Source organism: Callorhinchus milii, unplaced genomic scaffold (genome assembly GCF_018977255.1).
Source record: "Callorhinchus milii isolate IMCB2004 unplaced genomic scaffold, IMCB_Cmil_1.0 Scaffold18, whole genome shotgun sequence".
Classification (NCBI taxonomy): Eukaryota; Metazoa; Chordata; class Chondrichthyes; order Chimaeriformes; family Callorhinchidae; genus Callorhinchus; species Callorhinchus milii.
Window position 1 is genome coordinate 13,649,388 of NW_024704759.1, and position 23,527 is coordinate 13,672,914.

The 23,527-nt window shown below is 46.2% G+C and overlaps 2 protein-coding genes and 1 long non-coding RNA gene across 3 annotated transcripts; all 3 read left to right on the forward strand.

Annotated features, from left to right (window-relative positions):
• The first annotated feature begins 3,640 nt into the window (after window positions 1-3,640).
• Window positions 3,641-6,857, forward strand: fam83d (family with sequence similarity 83 member D). The gene is made up of 4 exons (XM_042341835.1): window positions 3,641-4,173; window positions 4,682-4,849; window positions 5,317-5,441; window positions 5,765-6,857. Exons 1-4 carry the CDS (start codon window positions 3,694-3,696, stop codon window positions 6,768-6,770), a joined length of 1,779 nt encoding a protein of 592 aa, XP_042197769.1. The 5' UTR covers window positions 3,641-3,693; the 3' UTR covers window positions 6,771-6,857.
• Window positions 6,858-9,867: 3,010 nt separating this feature from the next.
• Window positions 9,868-21,460, forward strand: dhx35 (DEAH-box helicase 35). Its single transcript, XM_042341789.1, has 22 exons — window positions 9,868-9,921; window positions 10,334-10,467; window positions 11,462-11,554; window positions 12,007-12,084; window positions 12,234-12,338; window positions 12,913-12,974; window positions 13,160-13,229; window positions 13,650-13,709; window positions 14,219-14,331; window positions 14,553-14,649; window positions 14,922-15,080; window positions 15,487-15,697; window positions 15,849-15,973; window positions 17,383-17,437; window positions 17,670-17,765; window positions 17,920-18,014; window positions 18,521-18,598; window positions 18,887-19,016; window positions 19,536-19,617; window positions 20,068-20,139; window positions 20,263-20,374; window positions 21,251-21,460. The coding sequence occupies exons 1-22, from the start codon at window positions 9,882-9,884 to the stop codon at window positions 21,293-21,295; spliced, it is 2,112 nt and encodes a 703-aa protein (XP_042197723.1). The 5' UTR covers window positions 9,868-9,881; the 3' UTR covers window positions 21,296-21,460.
• Window positions 21,461-21,558: 98 nt separating this feature from the next.
• LOC103186281 lies at window positions 21,559-23,288 on the forward strand. Its single transcript, XR_488736.1, has 2 exons — window positions 21,559-21,680; window positions 23,165-23,288. It is a non-coding gene; the product is annotated as an uncharacterized LOC103186281 (long non-coding RNA).
• The last annotated feature ends 239 nt before the right edge of the window (window positions 23,289-23,527 follow it).

Genomic DNA, 23,527 nt, shown 5'->3' on the forward strand with positions numbered 1-23,527 from the left:
TGTGTGTGTCTGTATGTGTGTGTGTGTCTGTGCTTTGTGTGTCAGTGTCTGTGTGTGTATGTCTGCGTGTGTATCTGTGTGTCTATATCTATATATGTGTGATCACGTATGTATATTTGTCGGTGTGTATATCTGTCGGTGTGTGTGTGTGTGTCTGTCTGTATGTGTGTCTGTCTGTATGTGTGTCTGTATGTGTGTGTGTGTATGTGTGTGTGTAAATGCGTCTGTCTGTCTGTGTGTGTCTGTCTGTGTGTGTATGTGTCTGTGTCTGTCTGTGTCTGTCTGTATGTATGTGTGTGTCTGTGTGTGTGTGTGTCTGTCTGTCTCTGTGTGTGTCTGTGTGTGTGAGTGTGTCTGTCTGTGTGTCTGTCTGTGTGTGTGTCTGTGTGTCTGTCTGTCTCTGTGTGTGAGTCTGTCTGTCTGTGTCTATGTATGTCTGTGTGTCTGTCTATGTGTCTGTCTGTCTGTGTCTATGTATGTCTGTGTGTCTGTCTATGTGTCTGTCTGCCTGTCTGTCTGTGTGTGTGTGTCTGTCTGTGTGTGTCTGTCTGTGTCTGTGTATGATTGATCCCCTGGCTGTCTGTATGTGTGTGTGTGATTGACCCCCTGGCTGTTTGCTGGTGTCTGTCTGTCTGTCTGTGGGTGTGTGTGATTGACCTGTTTGCTGGTGTGTGTCTGTGTGCCTGTGTGTCTGTCTGACCTGTTTGCTGGTGTCTGTCTGACTTGTTTGCTGGTGTCTGTCTGTCTGTCTGTCTGTCTGACTGACTGACCTGTTTGCTGGTGTCTGTCTGAGTGTCTGTCTGACTGTCTGACCTGTTTGCTGGTGTCTGTCTGAGTGCCTCACCTGTTTGCTGGTGTCTGTCTGTCTGAGTGTCTGTCTGACTGTCTGACCTGTTTGCTGGTGTCTGTCTGTCTGACTGTCTGACCTGTTTGCTGGTGTCTGTCTGACTGTCTGACCTGTTTGCTGGTGTCTGTCTGTCTGTCTGACCTGTTTGCTGGTGTCTGTCTGTCTGACTGTCTGACCTGTTTGCTGGTGTCTGTCTGACTGTCTCACCTGTTTGCTGGTGTCTGTCTGACTGTCTGACCTGTTTGCTGGTGTCTGTCTGACTGTCTGACCTGTTTGCTGGTGTCTGTCTGACTGTCTGAGCTGTTCGCTGGGGTGTGTCTGTGTGTCTGTCTGACTGTCTGGGCTGTTCGCTGGGGTGTGTCTGACTGTCTGGGCTGTTCGCTGGGGTGTGTCTGACTGTCTGGGCTGTTCGCTGGTGTCTGTCTGACTGTCTGAGCTGTTCGCTGGTGTCTGTCTGACTGTCTGGGCTGTTCGCTGGGGTGTGTCTGTGTGTCTGTCTGTCTGTCTGTCTGTCTGTCTGTGGGTCTGTCTGGGCTGTTCGCTGGTGTCTGTCTGTCTGTCTGACTGTCTGTGGGTCTGTCTGGGCTGTTCGCTGGTGTCTGTCTGACTGTCTGGGCTGTTCGCTGGTGTCTGTCTGACTGTCTGGGCTGTTCGCTGGTGTCTGTCTGACTGTCTGTGGGTCTGTCTGGGCTGTTCGCTGGTGTCTGTCTGTCTGTGGGTCTGTCTGGGCTGTTCGCTGGTGTCTGTCTGACTGTCTGGGCTGTTCGCTGGTGTCTGTCTGACTGTCTGGGCTGTTCGCTGGTGTCTGTCTGACTGTCTGGCTGTTCGCTGGTGTCTGTCTGACTGTCTGGGCTGTTCGCTGGTGTCTGTCTGTCTGTCTGACTGTCTGGGCTGTTCGCTGGTGTCTGTCTGACTGTCTGACCTGTTCGCTGGGGTGTGTCTGACTGTCTGGGCTGTTCGCTGGTGTCTGTCTGACTGTCTGGGCTGTTCGCTGGTGTCTGTCTGACTGTCTGGGCTGTTCGCTGGTGTCTGTCTGTCTGTCTGACTGTCTGGGCTGTTCGCTGGTGTCTGTCTGACTGTCTGGGCTGTTCGCTGGTGTCTGTCTGACTGTCTGGGCTGTTCGCTGGTGTCTGTCTGACTGTCTGGGCTGTTCGCTGGTGTCTGTCTGACTGTCTGGGCTGTTCGCTGGTGTCTGTCTGACTGTCTGGGCTGTTCGCTGGTGTCTGTCTGACTGTCTGGGCTGTTCGCTGGTGTCTGTCTGACTGTCTGGGCTGTTCGCTGGGGGGGTGTCTGTGTGTCTGTCTGACTGTCTGGGCTGTTCGCTGGTGTCTGTCTGACTGTCTGGGCTGTTCGCTGGTGTCTGTCTGTCTGTGGGTCTGTCTGGGCTGTTCGCTGGTGTCTGTCTGACTGTCTGGGCTGTTCGCTGGGTGTCTGTCTGACTGTCTGGGCTGTTCGCTGGTGTCTGTCTGACTGTCTGGGCTGTTCGCTGGTGTCTGTCTGACTGTCTGGGCTGTTCGCTGGTGTCTGTCTGACTGTCTGGGCTGTTCGCTGGTGTCTGTCTGTCTGTCTGACTGTCTGGGCTGTTCGCTGGTGTCTGTCTGACTGTCTGTGGGTCTGTCTGGGCTGTTCGCTGGTGTCTGTCTGTCTGAGCTGTTCGCTGGGGTGTGTCTGTGTGTCTGACTGTCTGACTGTCTGTCTGTCTGAGCTGTTCGCTGGTGTCTGTCTGACTGTCTGGGCTGTTCGCTGGTGTCTGTCTGTCTGTCTGACTGTCTGGGCTGTTCGCTGGTGTCTGTCTGACTGTCTGGGCTGTTCGCTGGTGTCTGTCTGTCTGTCTGACTGTCTGGGCTGTTCGCTGGTGTCTGTCTGACTGTCTGGGCTGTCGCTGGTGTCTGTCTGACTGTCTGGGCTGTTCGCTGGTGTCTGTCTGTCTGTCTGACTGTCTGGGCTGTTCGCTGGTGTCTGTCTGACTGTCTGGGCTGTTCGCTGTGTCTGTCTGACTGTCTGGGCTGTTCGCTGGGGGTGTCTGTGTGTCTGTCTGACTGTCTGGGCTGTTCGCTGGGGGGGTGTCTGTGTGTCTGTCTGACTGTCTGGGCTGTTCGCTGGTGTCTGTCTGACTGTCTGGGCTGTTCGCTGGTGTCTGTCTGACTGTCTGGGCTGTTCGCTGGTGTCTGTCTGACTGTCTGGGCTGTTCGCTGGGGGTGTGGCGGGTGTTGGGTGTTTGTTTATGGATGAATTTGAATCCGGAGCCTATCACAGGCGCTGCTGTGCCCCAAACCGCGGACTGTGACCCAATTAGTTTACGAAACGCGATTCACTCCGTTCAAACGCGCGCTGTGGGCAACACATCCCATCACATCCAATCAGCCACAGAGCAGCGGCGGTTTGAAATTATTAGCCACAGAGAGAGGGAGAGAGGGAAAATAAAGGGGGAGAAAAGGGGGAGAGAGAGAGAGAGAAGGAGAAAACTGACTGAGGGGGTAGAGAGAGAGAGAGAGAAGGAGAAAAGGGGTAGAGAGAGAGAGAGAGAAGGAGAAAAGGGGTAGGAGAGGGAGAAAGGAAGGGGGGAAGAGAGAGGAAAAGAAAAAGAAAGGAAGAGAGATAGAAAGGGAGAGAAAACGAAAGGGGGGAGAAAGGGAAGGGGGAAGAGAGGAGAATAAAAAGAAAGGGAGAGAGAGAGAGAAAAGGGGGGAAGCGGACAGACAGACAGACAGAAAGAAAGAAAGAAAGAAAGGAGGGGAAGAGAGAGAGAGAAAGGGGAGAAGAGAGGAGAATACAAAGAAAGGAAGAGTGAGAAAGAGGGAGAAGGAAAGTAGAGGAGAGAGAGAGAGCGCTCTGGTGCTCTCACCATGAATGACTCCCAGTGTCTGGATGACTGGCCCGCGGGCCGCCAGGGGCTGAGCTCAGGGCCTCTCGGACAGGGGGTGGCGGTGGGTCTGGAGGAGGTGTACAGTGAGAGCCACAGGTTGGCCCTGGAGGTGCTGGTGGCCCGGGGGGAGGAGGCCTACACCAGCTTCCTGCACAGGGAGAGGGTCCAACCCTTCCTGTCCTCAGAGGAGATCAGCCACATCCTCAGGGCCACCATCAGCCCCAGCACCAGGGAGTCCGGCTGTGAGGCTCTGGACCAGTCCCTGGACTGCTCCACAGGCACCTACTTCCCTGAAGCCTCAGATGTGGAGGTCCCAGTGCTGGACCTGGGGTGGCCCACCTACCCGGACACCTGGTACCGCGGGGTGACCCGGGTGGACGTGCACTTCCAGCCCAGCTATGGAGAGGTCATCTACCCCTGCAAGGAGGCGGTCAGGACTCTGATCCGGAAGGCGAAGAAGGTACAATGTACTGCGCCAATAATAATAATGTTGTTAATAATAATAATAATGATGATCCCTGCACCTGGTATTCACTTCGCGGTGTATCCCGTGAAGGGCTTTGAGACGTCTCGCCATCCCTCCGCCTCGCCCCCACCCTCACCTCCTTCAAGACCCGTCTGAAGGCCCTCCTCTTCGACCGTGCCTTCGATCACCCACCTTCCCTCCACCCCATCCCACCCTCCACTCTCCCCGGTCCCGAGTCCCAGCTCGGGTCCGAAACACTGATTGTGAAAATGTAATTTTGTTGATGTAGTGACTGTGTATTTTTTAGGCAAAGCAATTGGCGTCAGCCGATTGCGCACAGCAGCGGCCCACAAACCGTTTTGTGATTGAGTGACCACATTTTTAGAGGGGAGGGATTATTGCGGAGTCCTGTAGCGTAGTGGTCAGCGCCGGATGTGCTCACGTGCTACGGCCACAACGAGAGAGAGGACGCGAGTAAAGACATTCCCGCTCTGTGCCGCAGGTTATTGCCCTGGTGATGGATTCCTTCACCGATATCGACATCTTCAAAGATATTCACGAGGCTTGCAGCAGGCGGATGATCCCGGTCTACATCATCCTCGACCACTCTGGGCTGCCGCAGTTTCAGCAGATGTGCCAGAACGCTGGTGTCTGGCTGGAAACGGAGAGGGTATGGAACTTGGTAACAACAACACATTACACTTGCACAGCGCCTTTCACGTCGAGGGGGGATTCGCACCCGAGCTGGGGGGTTGGATTCAACAGAGCGACCAAAGGCATGGTCAAAGAAGAAGGTCTTGAGACGGGTCTTGCAGTAGGCAAAGGAGGGGGCAAGGCGGAGGGACTGGGCGGAAGCTGGGGATGGATGGGGGCAGAAAAGCTGAAGACCTGTCCGCCAGTGGTGGGGATGGCATGGAGCAGGGCCAGTGCCCACTGAGCGGAGGAAGTGGATAGCTCGGTGTTGGTGTTAGTGGGTCACAGAGATAGGGAGGAGCACGACAGGGGAGGGCTTTAAAAGGGAGGACGAAGGTACAAGGGGGATATATCTGGGCGTTGTGTGTGTGTGTATGTGTGTGTGTAGAGCCAGAGTCTGTTGGTGCCCAGTGTATTACCAGCTGACCCTTTCTCTCCTTTCAGAAGCTGAGAGTTCGCACTATCACAGGGTGCACGTACTACACGAGAACAGGAGCCAGGATTATTGGCAAAGCCAACGAGAAATTCATGTTGATTGACGGAGATAAAGTGGCCACTGGCTCCTACAGGTACAAAAAAAATGGGTAGTTACCTGAACCGCAGAAATTTGCAGCAGATTTTTTTCTTGCGCTCCAAATCAGTTCTTCAAAATAATAATAATAATTTGGTCACTTCAATCCACGGCTGTTTGTGGCACGTCGCTGGGCGCAATTGGCTTCCACGTTTCGCCCACAAAACATACAGTCAATTCACTTGACAGTATACTCTTGTGAAGCGCTTTGAGACATCTCGAAGATATGATGCAGCGCTATATCAAATGCCAGGATTACTATTATTCCCACTTTCTTTTACCTCTTGCATTCTTTCCTTTCCCTCTCTCTCTCTCTCGCAGTTTCACGTGGACTGATGGAAAGCTGAACCGCAGTAACCTGACTGTGCTCTCGGGTCAGGTGTCTGAGTTTTACGACGAGGAGTTCAGGATGCTGTACGCCCAATCCAAGCCCATCACACCCAAGTCAGCAAGTCCCAGCAAAAGAGGCGTTTGCAAGGAGACGGCAGGCAAAGCTAAAGAGCCTCTAGCTATTGCTAACGTGTTGGAACAAGAAGAGGTGACCTGCTCCCCCAGCGATCAAAAGCCCGGGAACAATGAGCTGCAAATCGAGGATACGTTGTGTTTGCAGATCTCCAAAAAGCGCAGCCACATTTCAGAAGCATCTACCCTCGGAGACCAAGCTCTGCTTGAAGAAGAGGATGTTGAGCGTAAGGAGATGAAGAGCGTGAGTACACAGACTGAGGAGGAAGAACCGCTGGTAACGAGGGGGACAGCCACCCAGACGTGCGTTTCAGCGAACGAGCAGGCGACTCAAACCGCTTCCCCACTGAAATCAGCTGCATTTCAGATGGCAGGCTCCTGCAGATCTACCGTCGCCCAAACTGAAATGACCTCCGCCAGCGGGAGACAAGCCCCCACAGAGAAGCAGGTTATAGAGGATCCTCCAGCCAGCAGTAACCAGTCCGCCTGCTCCAAAGTACAGCCCCTCTCCAACTCCAGCTCTGACAATAGCTCCAGGAGTTCGCGAATCCCCTTCGACTCTGAGGATCCAATCTATCTCAGAAGCTGCACAAAGCCCACGATCACTGGATTCCATGGTGCCAATTCTACCCTGAGGCACAGCTTTCTGAACCTGACCAAAGAACGGCGATATCATTACTCCAACATTCGGTCCAAGCTCGACGATATGTTTTCAATCCTGTCGAGGAGACGAGACGTCATCAAGTACCAGGGCCGTGAGCCGGGCAAGTACGCCTTGAGGAGCAGCAACGATTTGGTGAATAGGAACGGATTTGTGCGCCTGAGAGATATGCCCTTGTTGGCCTCGATGGCACTTCGAAACTAAGCCATTTGAGTTGAACATAAGGACATAAGAACTTGCTAGGTGAAGACTAGAAGACCAAGGTCCATCTAGTTCGCCTTCCACCATCCTGGAAGTTGCTTGACATGTCGTGTCCTGAACTATATACTGTATCCCCGGATACTGTTTTCTAGCAGAAATCTATCTTGAAACAAACAACATTTTCTGCTTTCACCAGCTGTCTCCCTAGTTCCATAAGTTTACTATTTAATTGGTGCCTATTGACTTTGCCAGTCTCTTGTACACTTGATTGTGTAACCATAGACCTTGTAACACAGTATAGGTACATGTAGTTTGGGAAGGATCAGTGGAGGGGAAACTTTGTAATTTCATTGGGAAATTGAATCAAATCCAGGAGCATTAAACGGAAGGGAAACTTGATATATTGGTGGCTATTTTTAAACTTGTTGATTGATAGCCAGTGGCTATTTTTTTATATAACAAAGAAAAACTATAAGTAACACTACAGTAAATCACTGCCGTTGTGTGTAAAAGGGTATGTTAATAAAGGGTTTAAAAAACATTGAAGCCATTCGTGAAAGTGTATGATGCTTGTAATAATATCATCATGCTTGTAATAATAATTCTTGCATTTGATATAGAGCCTTATCACGTCGTTGAGACGTTTCAAAGTGCTTCACAGGATAGCTGTAAAGTGTAGTGACTGTATATTTTGTGGGCAAATCGTGGCAATGTCCCACAAACAGACAGATTGATTTTTTTTTAGTTTCATGAAATCATTTTTTAACTGCCACCCACTCCCCAAAAACACACATGCGGTCAGCAAAACATGTATGATATAAATTGAACAAAAGATTTTCCATTGATACTCATTGCACAATCGATGCATACACAATATTCTGGAGAGGAAAGCACTTTGGGGAGTAGAGAATGCGCTGTAAATGTCTCCTGCAAATTTAATGTCCAAACATTGGCGTTTCAAATGTCTGCGCAGACTATATATGTTTTTGTACACTCCACATTCCTATGAATGCAACTTCCACTGCATCAAGTGCAAATATTTTCTTTAAAAAAGCTCTTTCTGTGAAATATTTCAAGCTGAAAAGAGAAATAAAGTCAAACAGTCTTCTACTTGGGGAAAGGGAGTTTGCTTACTACGGTCACTCTGGTTCGTACACCTGCCCTGGAAGGTAGAAAGAAGACTCCTACGACATTTCGCCAACTCTATGGGTTTTTCAAGGAGACTCACATTTGCTGTGAAGGAAGCTGTCTTATTATTAGGATTTATCATGGGCACATTGAAATGAACGCCGTTTATCAAATCAAATCTTTTTGTGTAGATTATCGCTTTCCTTCCTCACAGATGAGTGTCCTGATTAATTACGCGCTGCAAACAAACCCTTTGCACATTCCCTACGAAGAATAGTTTGAGAGGTTTCTGACTTAAATGTTTCAACTTATGCCTTTGCAATCTGTCCAATGCAAACTAGTGCATTTCCTATTTTTTGTGTGTGTTTGTACAGCAATGATTAGTTTTAGAAATGTAAAAGGTGGGTGTGTCTATTTAATGGGTGGTTGATTTTTTTTAATGTTTGTGTTGGTTTCTGTCGCATGTTTTTGAATCAAGTTGCACTGTTGATTGTATATTTCATTCTGTTTACGTTGTATTTGCGCACTGGGAAGTGTATTTCTTCAATGCTGATGCTACTCTGAAATATTGATGGCTGTGCACTTACTGTAAGACATTTCTAGAATTACAAGATTTCAATGTGGGACAAATTTACTTTTAATCCAAGACTCCCCACATTAGAAGTTGGAAGATCGGTTTGGCTGCTATGAGTTTAGGATCCTTTTATGAAAAGCTGAAGAGACAAAACGTAGCATATGATTATAAGATGCAGGATGGAAACCTGTTGAACTGGCTACTGTGTTTCATGCAGAAGTAAACAAACTATTGAACTGTATATGGAAACAAATTCTATTTGTATTCCGAATTAATTACCGCAGATGTCATGGCATAGACATGGACCATTCGGCCCATCAGTGTCTGTGTTGGCAGATGCGAAAGTGTGACTATTTTTCCGCAACTTACAGCATTTCGAGTGTCAGGTTTTTTTTTTGTTCTCCTGCGTTTTAAATGTTGTATGTTGAGACGCCAAAGGATTGGGTCTCTGGTGGGGGTGACTGGTGCTCCTGACCTCGAATTTTACTTTAGATATTTTTGATTTAAAGCATGTGAAGGGAAGAGCACCCGGGGCCCGGGTTGGGTTTAAGTACGAGTGCTTGAAATTAGTTAATAAAAGAGCCTTAACAAACCAAACTTGTCGTTTGCTTGTACCTTGACACGTTTCTCTCTCGCTCGAACGAGACTCGCGTCTGACGTTCCTCGCCACGCGGATAAAACTCCCGTTTACTTTCGGTGGAAACGACGGGAGAGATCTGACCGAAGGATGCTCCGTTTGGCTCGTCTAAACTCATCCTTCCCGGGGAGCAGACACGGACGCAGCCAGAATTAAATTAAATGAAATCAGAATAAAATCAGGCACCCGCCCAGAAAAAAAAACATCCAGTCACCCAACCAACGGTAAAGACGGCCGCGTTCGGCCCCACAAAGAAACACACAGTCGCTGGTACTTTTTTTTTTTTTCTTTTGAGACGTCTCGGAAGGTGCGATTAAGGCGCTTTCTCTCAAACTCGCGTTAGGGTTATTGTGCCCTCAATGTTACGGTTATAAATGCAGCGGCAGAGACGGCTCTCGCGTAACGGCGGCGCGTGGGGGGGGCCTCGTGTTGGGCCGGCGACCGGGGGCGCGTGTAGCCCGAAGCCTCCTCAGATCTGTGCGAGTCTCATCGTCATCATCGTCGTTATTATTATTATTATTATTATGATTATTGTTATTGTTTAAGATTTAATAGGCAGTGCAGCAAAAACCCGCCCAATCTGGGCGTCAAACCCGCCCAAACTGGGCGTCAAACCCGCCCAAACTGGGCGTCAAACCCGCCCAAACTGGGCGTCAAACCCGCCCAATCCGGCGACGTTGGCTGCGATGATTGACAGCTCCGGCCCCGCCCCGGGCGGCTGGGAGGGGGGGCGGGCCCTCCGTGACGCTCCGCGTGACCTTTAACCCCCCCCAAGATGGCGGCGTCCATGGCAGCGCCGAGATTCTGGAAACCGGGTAAAGGGAAGGGCGAGAGTGGGGGAGAGATACCCCCGGGGGGGGGGGGGGGGTGAGGGGGAGAGACTCCCGGGGTGGGGGTGGGGGCACGAGGAGATGGTGAGGAGGGGAGGAGTGAGGGGGGAGAGATACCCACACACGTTACTGGAGGGGTGGGGGGGAAAGCTGATGCACAGTCACTACACTTTGCAGTGCATTTCTGTGAAGCCGCTTCAAGGCGATCACAGGCGCCGCCTCAAGAAGCGGCGATCGCTGAAGCCGTGCGGCTCGTGGCGGAGTCCCTCTGCCGCTGCTGTGAGGGGTGGGCCGGTCGCTTGGCCCCTCCCCCCCAACCCCCCCCTCACCACCCCCCCCCCAACCCCCCTGGGGGGCATTTCTCTCATCATTGTCCCTCTGAACCGTCACTGCTCAGGTACCGACGGGCCCGACGCGAGTCTCGATGAAGAACGGGTGAGTCCGGCGGAAGCGAGTGGAGCGGCGGTTATTTACAATCGATTTGCTTCGCTCTCCGTAGAGCAACAGAGGCAGAAGCTGCCGGCCTTCAAGGTAACAAATACAGTCAGAATAATGATCCTCGCAGTCGATACGGCGCCCGATCCCCGTCCTCGGGGCGTCTCAAAGCGCTTCTCACAGGACACCCTGTGAAACGAATTGACGGTATATTGTGTGGGCGAAACGTGGCAGAGTTTGTGGCTCTCAGCGGTTAGAGCACTCGCTTTGCGAGCGAGACACCAGGTTCAATCCCAGGCAGAGGGCGAAACCTTGGGCAAGTTTCCTTACTCCACACAGAGCCTAATAATAATCCTCCAAAACCAAAAACAATAATAAATTGGTCATTTTCAATCCACGACTGTTTGTGGGACATTGCTGTGCGCAATTGGCTGCCGCGTTCGCCCACAAATATACAGTCAATTCACTTTACAGCCTATTCAGTGGAGCGCTTTGGGACGTCTCGAAGCCGTGAAAAGCGCTATATCAAATGCGAGGATTATTATTATTGCAGCCAATCGCTGGGTTTGGGATTTGTTTTGCTTGCGAAAATATGGAGCGCCGGTGTTAAGTGAACGATTTACTTTTTAAGTGTTTGGGATCTTGAGACAGTTTAACAGTTTGAGAATTGATAATTTGATAATTTGAATGCAATCCTTTTGAGAAGTTTTCCCCAAATCAGGAACTGGTTAGACACTGAAAAGTAGCTGTTCACTGAGGGTCTCTACTGGCCTCGTACCTAGTACTGCAGTTGTTCCAGCACCAAGCTCAGTAATTCTGGACCAATATCTCCCGCATCATTTTCTTACAGTTCCCACACCTCAGTTCTGAATGTGACATGATTTAATGTCACAACTCGTGCACGTTATAAATCTCCCTGCAGAATATCTGCCTCCAACCACCATACGTTTAAACAAGCAGAGCATTTGGGACACGATCCCGATAGTGTGGGGGGGAAGGGGAAATTCTGGACGGGGAGACTTTTGTTTCGGATTGTTTGAATGTTTCAGTACTGGTTTAGAATTTTCTTTCTTTTACTTTGTTTTTGAAGCACAGAAATCACATCCTCTATCTGGTAGAGAGCTATCAGACGGTGGTCATAGTGGGAGAAACAGGATGTGGAAAAAGCACACAGATCCCCCAGGTTGGTGCATTCATTACAATGCATAATGTTATATTTGTGTTTATAAGCAAACGCTCTAGTCTTTGTTCAGGTGTTGGTTGCAGTCGGTAGTTATATGACTGCCCACAATTACTCCGATTTTTTTCTCCTCACTGCAGACTGTGAAAATAATTTATTTTTGCACATTTTAAATAAATAATCTCTTCCTGGGTAATAATATTCCCTGATAGGGAACTGAAATAAACCTAGAGCACTGAGTCACAGAGGTTAATGAAAGAGCTTAAATATCACAATTCAATGTTTACATTGGTGCCTGTTGTCGACAAAATAAATGTAAAACTAGATACAACAATAACATGCACTTATATAGCGCCCTTCACGTGGGATAGCGTCCTGGGGCACTTCAAACTAGGCACGTATTAAGGGAATTGTCTGTAATGGTGGTAATATCTTTTCTCACATCTTGTTGACAGTATCTGGCAGAGGCTGGGTGGACAGCAGAGGGTCGAGTGGTTGGGGTTACACAGCCACGTAGGGTTGCTGCAGTTTCGGTAAGGAGTTTGCTTGTTATGTTTAACAGATTGTGAACGTGGCTTCCACAAATTCTGTGGGACTGAAATGCCTGAAATGACTGAAATTCGTTTGAAAAGTGATATGATAGACTAGGGCACCTTGTGATCTTTTCCTTTTGTGCTGTTAGGTGGCCCGACGAGTAGCTGAGGAACGTGGTGCTCTGTTAGGCCATGAGGTTGGGTATTCCATCCGTTTCGATGACTGTAGTGATCCACAGGCAACGCGAATAAAGGTGACACATGACTTATTGTAAAGATGCGATCCTGAGTAATTGCTGGTGACAGGTTCTGGTACCAAGCCACACAGACTCGAGCAATCCAAGGTCAAATTAGCTTTTGCTATGTTAGCTGATCTCCCCCAGGGTAGCAGTCGTGGAGCTATAATTGGCCTCAATAAACATTCCCATAGATCCACTGTACGGAGCCGCCTCTGACTTGGCAATGCTTACCACTGAAATCAAAATAATAATGATAATAAAGCTGCTCGAACTGACGATTACATTTTGCTTTACATATGGTGACAATTATTCATTTTCAGTCTGGATACCAACGTGTATCAATGACACGCTACATTGGCCATTGGATTCCATAACTGACTGTCATTGTTGACATAGAAACAGACCCAGAAAGGAAAAAAAAACATGTTCATTATGTACAGCATTTAATCATGGCCCGAATCTGTTCCCAGCTAAATCAGTTGAAATGTAGAAGATCATCGGAGTGACATGAAAGGTGTCACCGCCACCACCAGGATGTTTTTAAATTGTCAATAGCATCGTTCTTACTGAATAACTTTTTATTGATTAGTTCCTTACAGACGGGATGCTTGTCCGAGAAATGATGGCAGACCCTTTATTGAAGAAATACAGGTAAATGGTTAAGCAATGATGCGACAATCATGGGCTGTTGACATACTTGTAAGTTTTAATTTTTTTTAAAGCTGGCTTTTGTTGAATTTCATTGCAAGAATGTAGGTGTTGAAACCTGACCTGCAGTATTCTGCGGAGGGAGTTGTGTGATTATCTCTTTGACAGGCTCTTTGACTTGATTTCAGTGTTCTCATGTTGGATGAAGCTCATGAGAGAACCTTGCACACAGACATGGCCATCGGCTTATTACGAAAGGTCAGGTCAAGTTTTGCCTTTGTGTACGTTTGCAAAATAACAAACCCTGGGTTGTTTTCTATTTGTATGAATAAGGTTTGGGGAGGGGGTTCAGGAGAGAGAGAGAGAGGGGGTGTGGGTGGGCAAGTGTCTGAAAGATATTTTGAAAGTAAATGATTCCTGTTATTTTATAAGACCTTAGACCTAAATTTACTCTTCTTGGGGTTGGCATAAATGATGATTTTCATCTCCTCAACTGAGTCTGTTTTTTGTAATTCCAAAGTTAGAACCCAATCACGCAGGCAAATGAGGCAGTGCAGGGGTGACAGAATCAATATCTTTCAGAAACATTATATATATTGGAACGTATTTAAAATAGGTACCAGCATAACCCTATGTTATCTGTGTCTGTTTCTTCATCTATATTTTCCCTTTATGTAGATTCAGAAGAAAAGAGGTGATCTTCGTCTCATTGTATCATCAGCTACACTAGACGCAGAGGTAAGTTATACTTTTCTTTCTTCTCTGATTGTCTGTAGGCACTGACTCATGTTGGTGGGTTGTTTCATGGTGTTCCTCCCCAATACCTAGCTCCAGTGCACATTCCTCACCTTAAATCTAAACAGTCAGCATCAGTAGATTTTCAACTGTACAAGACATCCCTTAACAACATTGTATGGAGATCTTTATAGATCCATTGTTAGTGACGCATTAAGAGAAATTTGCAGTTGATTTATAAGTAGTGAATCTTGCAAGTATGTATCACTCGTTGATGGACCCTCCAGAACTCCCACAGTACCCAAACATCTGTCAGGCTCACTTGCCGTAAACCAGTTTGACTGAAGTCGGAACTAATATTCGATTCATGTTTAAATAAAACTATAATACAGATTGTTTGGCTCTCACTTTCCAGGTGAGCACAAGATTAATGAGATTTGAGAGTCTGGTGCTTGTCTTTCTGTCCGTTTCCTCGTGTCGTGATTGTTATGATACCTTCTACTTTATTGCAGAAATTCAGAGATTTCTTCAATGCAAATGAGACCAATGATTCCAGTAAAGATACCTGTGCGATTCTCACTGTGGAAGGCAGGACGTACCCGGTTGACATTTTTTATTCTCTGAGGTTTGTACTTTAACATTCTTGAGGCAGACGTATTCCCTTAACGCTTGGGAGGTGATTAAGAATAATTCTAGATGGCTCATTCATATATTTTATGTGTGTGTGTGTGAATACACGTGGGCTGAGAAGGGGAGGGGGGACTTGTGCTGTGTTGATGCTCATTACTTTTTTTCACAAGAAAGCCTTCATGTTTAACCAGATGTTGTAATTTTGCTCTTTCTCAGTCCTGCACCCGATTATGTGAAAGCTACAGTGGATACTGTGATGAAAATCCACCAGAATGAGAGTGAAGGAGATGTTCTGGCATTTCTGACTGGCCAGGTATGTTTATCCTATTCATCCTAACGCTATTGTTTCATTGCTTCGGGTTTGTTGGACCGCAAGTGAGATACCCTACACAAGGTTAAAATTTGGTTCACAGATAATTATTACCAACTCTAAAAGCTGTTTTCTGAAGGCAAATCAAGTAACCGTTTGTGTCACAACCAGCCATGAGGTGACCGATCGATTAATCAAGATTGGAGGGAGAAGGACATAGACTAATGGTAGAAATTCCACTGAAATACCTCTTCCACTTTGTGTTCATCTTGCAGGAGGAAGTGGAGAATGTGGTCTCCATGTTGGTGGAACAGGCTCGTGCTCTCTCACGGAGCGGGCTGAAGAAACACCTCCGTGTGCTCCCCATGTATGCAGGCCTGCCCGCCAGTGATCAGATGAAAGTCTTCGAGAGAGTGTCTCATAACTGCAGGAAGGTGAGACGACACACGATCCTCTGGGTGGGTCAAGAGCTGAAGAGGGTCGTGGCAGGGGGGTAGGCGGGGAGGGGGGGGGGTGGGTGGGTAGTGGTCAAAATCGCAGTCAAAGGTTTCAAACTTGACGTGGGTTTTGAAAGTGGGGAAGAAAGGGAAGAGTCAGAGGAACTTCAGGACTTGCAAATTTTGTCTTTTCAAATACCTCTCTAATTCCCTTTTGAAAGTTGTTATTGAATCTGTTTGGCAGCAGCGTTTCAGGCCGTGCGTCCCAGACCATAACAACTGAGTCAATAAAAGATTTTAAAAATAAATAAATAAATAAGTTTTTACGGTGAATTCTCCTCGCCTCCCCGCTGGTTCCTTTGCAAACGACCTTAAATCTATGGCCTTTCATGTCTTCCCGCAGGTGGTTGTGGCCACGAACATCGCCGAGACATCGATCACTATCAACGGCATCGTTTTCGTCATCGACTGTGGCTTCGTGAAACTCCGGGCCTACAATCCCCAAACCGGTATCGAGTCCCTGGTGGTGGCTCCTGTCTCCCGAGCGTCTGCAGCCCAGCGAGCAGGACGGGCAGGACGCAATCGTTCGGGAAAGTGCTATAGACTGTGTACAGGTGAGAGCGCGTGGGCAAGGTTGTTTACCATGGGCCAGCCAGCGCCGTGGGCATCTAGAATTCTCGCTGTGTTTGCTCGGAGGTCTTCTTGTTGTCGTTGTTCCTACACGCTCCAAATGTTGATCAGTGTTTTCTGCTCTCGTCGTTCCAGAGGAAACCTTTGGGACGTTGTCGGAATCCACCGTGCCAGAGATGCAGAGGAGTAACCTTGCTCCTGTCATCCTTCAGCTAAAAGCCTTGGGCATTGACAATGTGCTGAGGTTCAATTTTCTCTCAGTAAGTACTTGCTGTGACATTGCCAGGCAATGTCCTTTCCTCACATTTATTATCAGTAATAAATAGGCAATAATCCCTTGATTGGTTGCAGAGGGAACACGCATGAAGAGCTGAGAACAGTTCGTCTATTTATCCTTTTAGCTCGGAGATTGGCTTCATTTCCTAGAGCAAGACTGCTATCATGGGAGCCGATAATTTATAAACGTTTCCAGTGACAGTTTGAGGCACGCCCATGCTTTGTGCAGTGCGTGCTGTGGGAAGGGTTCAGTCTGTGTATGCATTTGGGTGGTCACTGTTTACATAAAAGGAAACGGTTAGTAAGAGATGACAGAGACAAGAGAGAGGGTTTATTTATTCTATATTTGAGGGGAAAAAAGGCTCACACCTCCACCAGTTCAACATCAGGTGAAAGTTATTTGGTAAATAATTGTGAGCGATGCTTATTTATCTCCATTTTCAGTTTTCTCCTCTTGCCTCCGCAGTGAACAAGACCTTGTGATACTCCAGCTCAAAATTCACAATCACTGCTCCCTTTAGGCATTATTCACCTGATTTTTATGTAGGCAGTTTGTAGAATATTTGTGAACTTCTATTTATCTCATGAAGATATTATTGCCTATCAGTATCATTGAATGATAATAATCCTTGCAATTCATATAGCGCCTTATCACGTCTTCGAGCCATCTCAAAGCGCTTCACAGGAAATACTTTCAAGTGAATTGACTGTGTATTTCGTGGATGAAAATTCCCAGTTGAGGGCTCTGGGACATTACTGTGGGTGTGTGAGAGGCGCTATATAAGTGCAAGTGGTTGTGGTTGATCAATTGATTCCACCGTATTTTTTATATGACACTGAAACCTCTGATTTCAATTACCTTGCACAGTGGATACAGCCAGATTACTTGCAGAGTTTTCGGTTCAGTAATCATCCCTTTGCCTTCTCTTAAAGGAGCATAATTCCTCATTCAGCAATGTTGGCAGCAGAATTATTAATATTGCGATTCCAACACAAAAATTCCAGCAATTTGCTGAACTCAAGTGCGTGTATAATTCCTGTAAGAGGAGCCCTCATCCACCGCAATCTTGGAATCTGTGTTTGTCCCCTGTTGGGTGTCCCAGAGCGATTATTTCTGCGGAACGGATTTAATGTGGTCGGTCACGTGGCAGGCTAGTGAGCTACTCTTTGAGAAACAGATGTTACCACACAGACCGACCAGAGATTTACGCCAGTTTAAAAAAAACAGACACCAACTTTACTTGTGCTTAACACATTAAAAAAAAATCGAGACACCGTATTTCTCTTGACAAATGGAAATGGACGTCAATACTTTGTGTAGCGTTATTGGGGGTGGGGTTGTATTGTGTTGTGTGTGAAACTGATGCAGAAAAATGTACCATTTTATCAACAGCCTCCCCCAGCCCAGGCAATGGTTCAGGCATTGGAGCTGCTTTACGCACTTGGAGGTAAGAGCATATATTTTTGTTAAATCACGCCTAAAGGCCTTGCTTTTTGATCGTGCTTATCGTCACATCCCCCTCCCCCCCCTTCCTCTTTCCCCCCTCCCCACCCTGGCTCGACGTCATATCCCGTCACAGGCAGACGGTCCTGGACGCTACCCCGCGTGAAGGGCGCTGTATAAATGCAAATTGTTGTTGTATTTATTTACGCATTGTGAACCTCGTGTGTCTGTTGCAGGTTTGAATGAACACTGCCTCCTCACCGACCCGCTGGGCTTGCGTATGGCAGAATTTCCTCTGAATCCTATGTATGCTAAAATGTTACTCGAGTCGGGTAAGTGGCTGGGTTAATGAACTGCGCTTATGTGAATGTGTAACTGCTGAACAGACTAAATTTTGCTCTAAAAATTCCACGGCCACTTGGGAAGAGAGAAAGTATCCTCATTGATCCAAAATGATTCAACATTTTATATGATCTTAAATCCTAGGAAATTTTGGCTGTTCGGAGGAGATCCTGAGCATCGCAGCCATGATGCAGATACAGAATGTGTTTGTGGTGCCACCAAACCAGAAGGGTCCAGCGGTAGGTTTAGAGCTTTTGTCAAACTACATGTTAATCTTAATTAGAACTAAGGGGTGAAATCAGGGGCAGGTTTTCATCCAAAGGATAGCGGAAATCTAGAACGCTCTCCCTCCCCAAAAAAGGCTGTGGATTATGGCTGGGGCCATTCACATTTTCAGGACTGAGGTGGATAGATATATCTTGGGTCAGGGTATCAAGGGATATGGGGCAAAGGCGGGTAATTGGAGTTGAAGTTCAGATCAGCCATGATCTTATAGAATGGCGGAAGTGGCTCAAGGGGCTGAATGGCTGAATGGTCAGTCCACCGCTCTCTCCTGTTCTGCGCTATTACAACAGTAACAACAGAGTGTGTGGTGTGGGCAGGGTGGGAGATACGGGGACTTTAATTTTCAGTTGAGTTGTTTTGTTTGACCCGAGACTTGCTGACTGTTCACACAGATTACATGATCACAAAGGCCTCCAGCGCTTGTGTAAATCTCACGGTTTGTGTCTGTTTGCTCCTCAAGGCCAGGGAGCACAGAAAGTTTGCGGTGGCTGAGGGAGATCATATCACGATGCTGAACATCTATGATGCTTTCATTAAGGTGCGTGTCCAATGTCAACAACAACTTTGCATTTATATATAGTGACCCTCGTGGAGGGTAATAATGCCCTTTGAGAGATCTCAACGACGTGATAAGGTGTCATATCAAATGCAAATGCAAGGATTATTTATTGACCCTTACTGCCTTTAACCCTTTTCATCTAATATAAACTGGATGCCGCTGTCTAGTACTGTGAATTCAGACTGACGTGAAGTATTTAAAGGAGAAATTGTTTGAGAAATTAAAGATGAACATTATCACTAAAAATATTTTCCTTTCATCCTGCAGGCCAAGAAAAGCTCACAGTGGTGTCTGAAATATTTCTTAAACTACAAGGGACTTGTTAGAGCCACCACAGTCCGAGAGCAACTGAAGAAGTTACTGTCTAAATTCAAAGTGCCCAAGAACTCGTGTGAAGGTGCAGCAAAGTATATATTTATTTTTAAATTGTCCAAATGAGTTGGTTTAGGTATATGGTCTATAAAATGCAAAAAATTAAAATACAATTGATTGTTAAATTAAGCATTTCATAGATCGTTGCAAAACAATCATTTTGACTCCAACCGGTGAAATTGCAGTGTTCCAACACAAACCAATGTGGGACAACACTAATCGCAACCCCCCAAATCCCTGACTGTCCAGCGCCTTGGGATGTCCTCCCAAAGTGAAAGGCGCCGTGTAAATGTAATTTGTTGTTGTTGTTGTTGTTGCAAGTGACACAGCCCAGACTTCAAGATTCACATGAAAAGAAAACACTTCTTTATAAATAGTTAAATGACTTCATTAACTATTCGGTATTTGAAGTATGAACATGATTTTTTCAGGGCGGGGAAGTAAAATGTGCAAGTGCTTAAGGCTAATATTTTTAAGCTGAGCCTAGAGCCTTCCTTTAGAAAGGAGAGAAGTTGCCTACATTACAATTCTGTTTTTTCCTCAGGTGACCCCGATCCTATCCTGCGCTGTATAGTTTCAGGATTTTTTGCTAATGCGGCCAAACTTCATTACACTGGAGCCTACAGGTAACGCTGAGCTCAGTTTTTGATTCTTTTCTCTGGTGACCTTGCTGTGACCCCATCCCCCATCCGCACTATAATGCACCCTGATTTACAACGCTTCATACAATACTCAGCGCTCTGAGGCATTATCCGATGTGAAGGGCACTATTACAAATGCAAGTTTGTTAGTTTTGTTGTTGATCTAATACTCATCGTTTCACACAACACTTCCTGATGTAGTGCAGACTTAAATATATACATTTTTTCACATACCCCATATTCCTCGGTATATAATGCACCTATTTATCGCTCGTTTTAATGAAACCATATTAAAAAAGAAACTTTCCCTTCTACCCTTTCCGTAACTCTAAAAAGATTCCTTTTTAAAAGATGTTGTCTACACACCAGCATTTTCTATCACATCCCAAATTACACACGGCTGATGAGTTACATTTGAAAATCTGTGGTTCATAGGACAATTCGAGATGACTATGAGTTGCACATCCATCCCACCTCAGTGCTGTATGGAGAGAAGGAACCAAAGTGGTGAGTTTAATTCAGTGAGATTGTAAAAAAAAATTTAACAAAGAAAACTTATCTTTTGCAATAAATCGGGTGTGGTTTCGAGATGGTTCAGTGTTGTCTTCCGCTCCCTTCCCTTGTCTTCAGGGTTGTATTCAATGAGGTTGTGCAGACGTCCAGATACTTTATGAGGGATGTGACCGCAATCGAATCTTCGTGGTTGGTGGAGTTAGCCCCACATTTCTATCAACAAGGAACAGTGAGTACAGTACCATCTGCATTCTTATAGTGTCTTTCTTATAGTCCCAAGATTGAAATACACACTTCCAAATTTTCTATTTAAAATCGTATCCATTTTGTCCTTCGAGTACATTTCTCCCATTGCATTTCTCTGGGTTTAACTGGGGGAAAGGTTAAATCGTTACTTTTCTGATCTACTCTGAATAATAGATTAATTGATAATAATCTTTGCATTTGACATAGAGCCTTAACACGTCTTCGAGATGTCTCAAAGCACTTCACAGAATATACTGTAAAGTGAATTGACTGTATATTTTGTGGACGAAATACCAAGGAATAGTGCCTCCCTTGTTTTATTATTGTTATCCGAGCAAGAGGACAAAGGACGTACACGAGGAGATGACATTATAAGCCATGAGAATGAAGCTTGAGCCATTTATCAAGTGTCCTCTCAAATCAAGGATCAGATGATATGGGTGATAGCTTAGGGGTTGGGTTAGTGTTGCAGAGAGAATAGCATGGCGTGGAATTGCCTTATTAGAGAGGAACACATTGAACCTCACACCTTTGTGAACCCCCTTTAAAAGAAAATAAATGTTACTGGTTAATTTAGGGTTAGGATTCTTTTCCCTCCCAGAATTATAAGCTCTAACAGTGAATAGCATACATACAGCAGTTTGCCCAAACCTTATCCCCACTTAGGTTTTAACTGATAATACCTTTGAACGTGTATCATAGCAACACGTATAATGGGGATTTTCATCTGTATGTTTATCTGGTGTGTTCGCAAGCTTTATGCTTCCATTTTATTTGTTGAATGGTTGAATGAAAATAGTTTCAGGGAGTAAATCCTAATGTTGTTCATTCAATCCGTCTGTTTTTGTTGTTGTTTCAGTCGCTCTCTCAGATGAAAGGAAGCAAGAAAGCAAGACTTGCCTGATGATAAAAATACACTCCGCATTTACATCTGGAGGATGCCTCCCCAGGATTTACTGTAAAGTGTAGTGACTGTGTTCTTAGTAGGTGATTGTGGCAGCGAATTTGCCCACCGCAATACCTTACAACCAGCCATGAAGGGAACGTTCGTTTTCACTTGGGGGGGGATTTGTTGGTCAGGACACCAGGACAAACTCTCTTCTCTTTTCGAGTAGTGGCATGGAATCTTTAACATCCACCTGAACAGGCAGCCGGGCCTTGGTTTAATGTCTCATCCGAAGGATAGCCCTGCCAACAATGGAGCATCAGCCTAAACCGTACCAAGTCACGTAATGTCGCGTCAATCTTGTCAAGACCCGACTTGGGACCCACAAACTTCTGAATCTGAGGTGAGTGGCACTCACCGGGCCAGGCTGACACCACAGTTTTTCGATTCTAGTTTCTGTCTAGGAGTAGAACGGTTGCTTGAGGCCCCAAGTAACTTCTTTTTTTTTTCCCTGTCCGTGTTTTTAAAAAAAAAAGAACTTCAGCACACACTCAACGTGAATTGACTTTACTAAAGGTAATTCGGCTTGCGGGTCTCGGCCCATGTACAAAAAATTGTTGCTGTGACTCAAAAGGATCATGTTTTGAGGCCATGCATTCTTTAAAAAAATGTTGTTGGGGGAAGGGTGGAGGGGAAATTAGTGGAAATATTATTAGATTGTTGTTGCTTAACTTTCAACTTCTTCTGTGAAGAATAGCGCACGTAATAACACTTGCGAGTGAGGTACACTGTACAAAATGGCCTTTGTTCCTTTCCCTATATCGAAAATAAATCTGTCTTAAGTTCTTTCTTAGACTTGTTCTCTCTGAACTCATTCATTCACATGTTTTCAAATGCAGTACGTTAAAGTGACAGTACGCTGGGTCGTAGGGCACAACTTTGCACTCATAATTCCTCCTAGTGATGAGTTTCTGATCGCTCACTTGGTTGTTGATGGACAAGGTGTCCAAGTTCCAGGGATGAGAAACTGCTTTGGTTGCTAAGTGTAATGGCTTTGACGATGTGTCGCCACCTATTATGTTGTGCATTGCTCCTTTCTGCGAAAAGGGATTATTTTGGTAATTTCTCCCTTTGAGACAAAGGCACTGACCCTTTGTAGGGCCCCAGCAATTCTCGGGGCCTCAAGTTTATTTATTGTCTTAGTATGAGCTAAGACAATAAATGTTGGCAGGATAATAGAATTTGTAGGCCAACATCACAGCTAATTCGATATATTAACAGATCTGTTTCTATGCACTTGACACTCATGAACCCTACCTTCACTGTAACTGTCCTCATTTAATCCCTGCAATATTTATCTTTTAACTTCAGCAGTGAGCTTCTTTGCCGACATCATTCTCTCTCAATGTAAATACACTTCATGTAAATACAATATTGCCGCTTAAGTTCCTTCCTATCTCTTTCCTGTGCTGATTTATTTTGTATCATCTGGTTTTGTTACCCACTTCCTTGTCCAATCTCTCCACTCAGAATACATCTACTTTATCTTTTTTAATATGTGGTTTTAAAATATTTTCCCGCTCCGATTCTTATCCCTTCTCTCCTGAAAACAATCAATCATGGTTCTAAGGGCACTGGGCACCTCACCAACCTGACCGTTCTCTAGGTCACCCACGGGATTATGGTGGGGTTCACAGTAGATCAGATTGGCGTGTCTTGTGAAAGTTCCGGCCTTGTTGGAACGAATGGCCACTTCTCGTCCAAGTTCTTTTATTTATCTCTGTATATAAATAACACTGGGATATGCAAACATCAGTTTGCAGGACCACCTTGGTCCATTTGTCAGGTGTATCATGGAGATTAGAAGGGAGGTTTTTTTTGTTGCAGATGAGTACTGCCAGACAATGAACGTCATTGTGGAAACAGAATCAGAAACCAAATCAACACTGCGTCCAGAGCAAGAAGAGTTATTCCCCTGTGACATCTTAGAAATAAAAACTTCTAACCATAACAACCGAATGCAGTGCCCATAGTTGCCTTGTTTTGTTTCGGTTACTGTTTTGGATTTGGACTCCAATTCAACGTTGGGGTTCATTGTTCTTCAGTATCCAACTGTAACACCAGTTACTCACTTGATGGAGGGATCCGAAGCAGCCCAAAACTCTGCTAATCTAATAATGTATGTATTCACTCAACAGGAACGCTCCCGAGACTAGGAATGCTCAATTCTACGCAGAGTACAAAATGTTC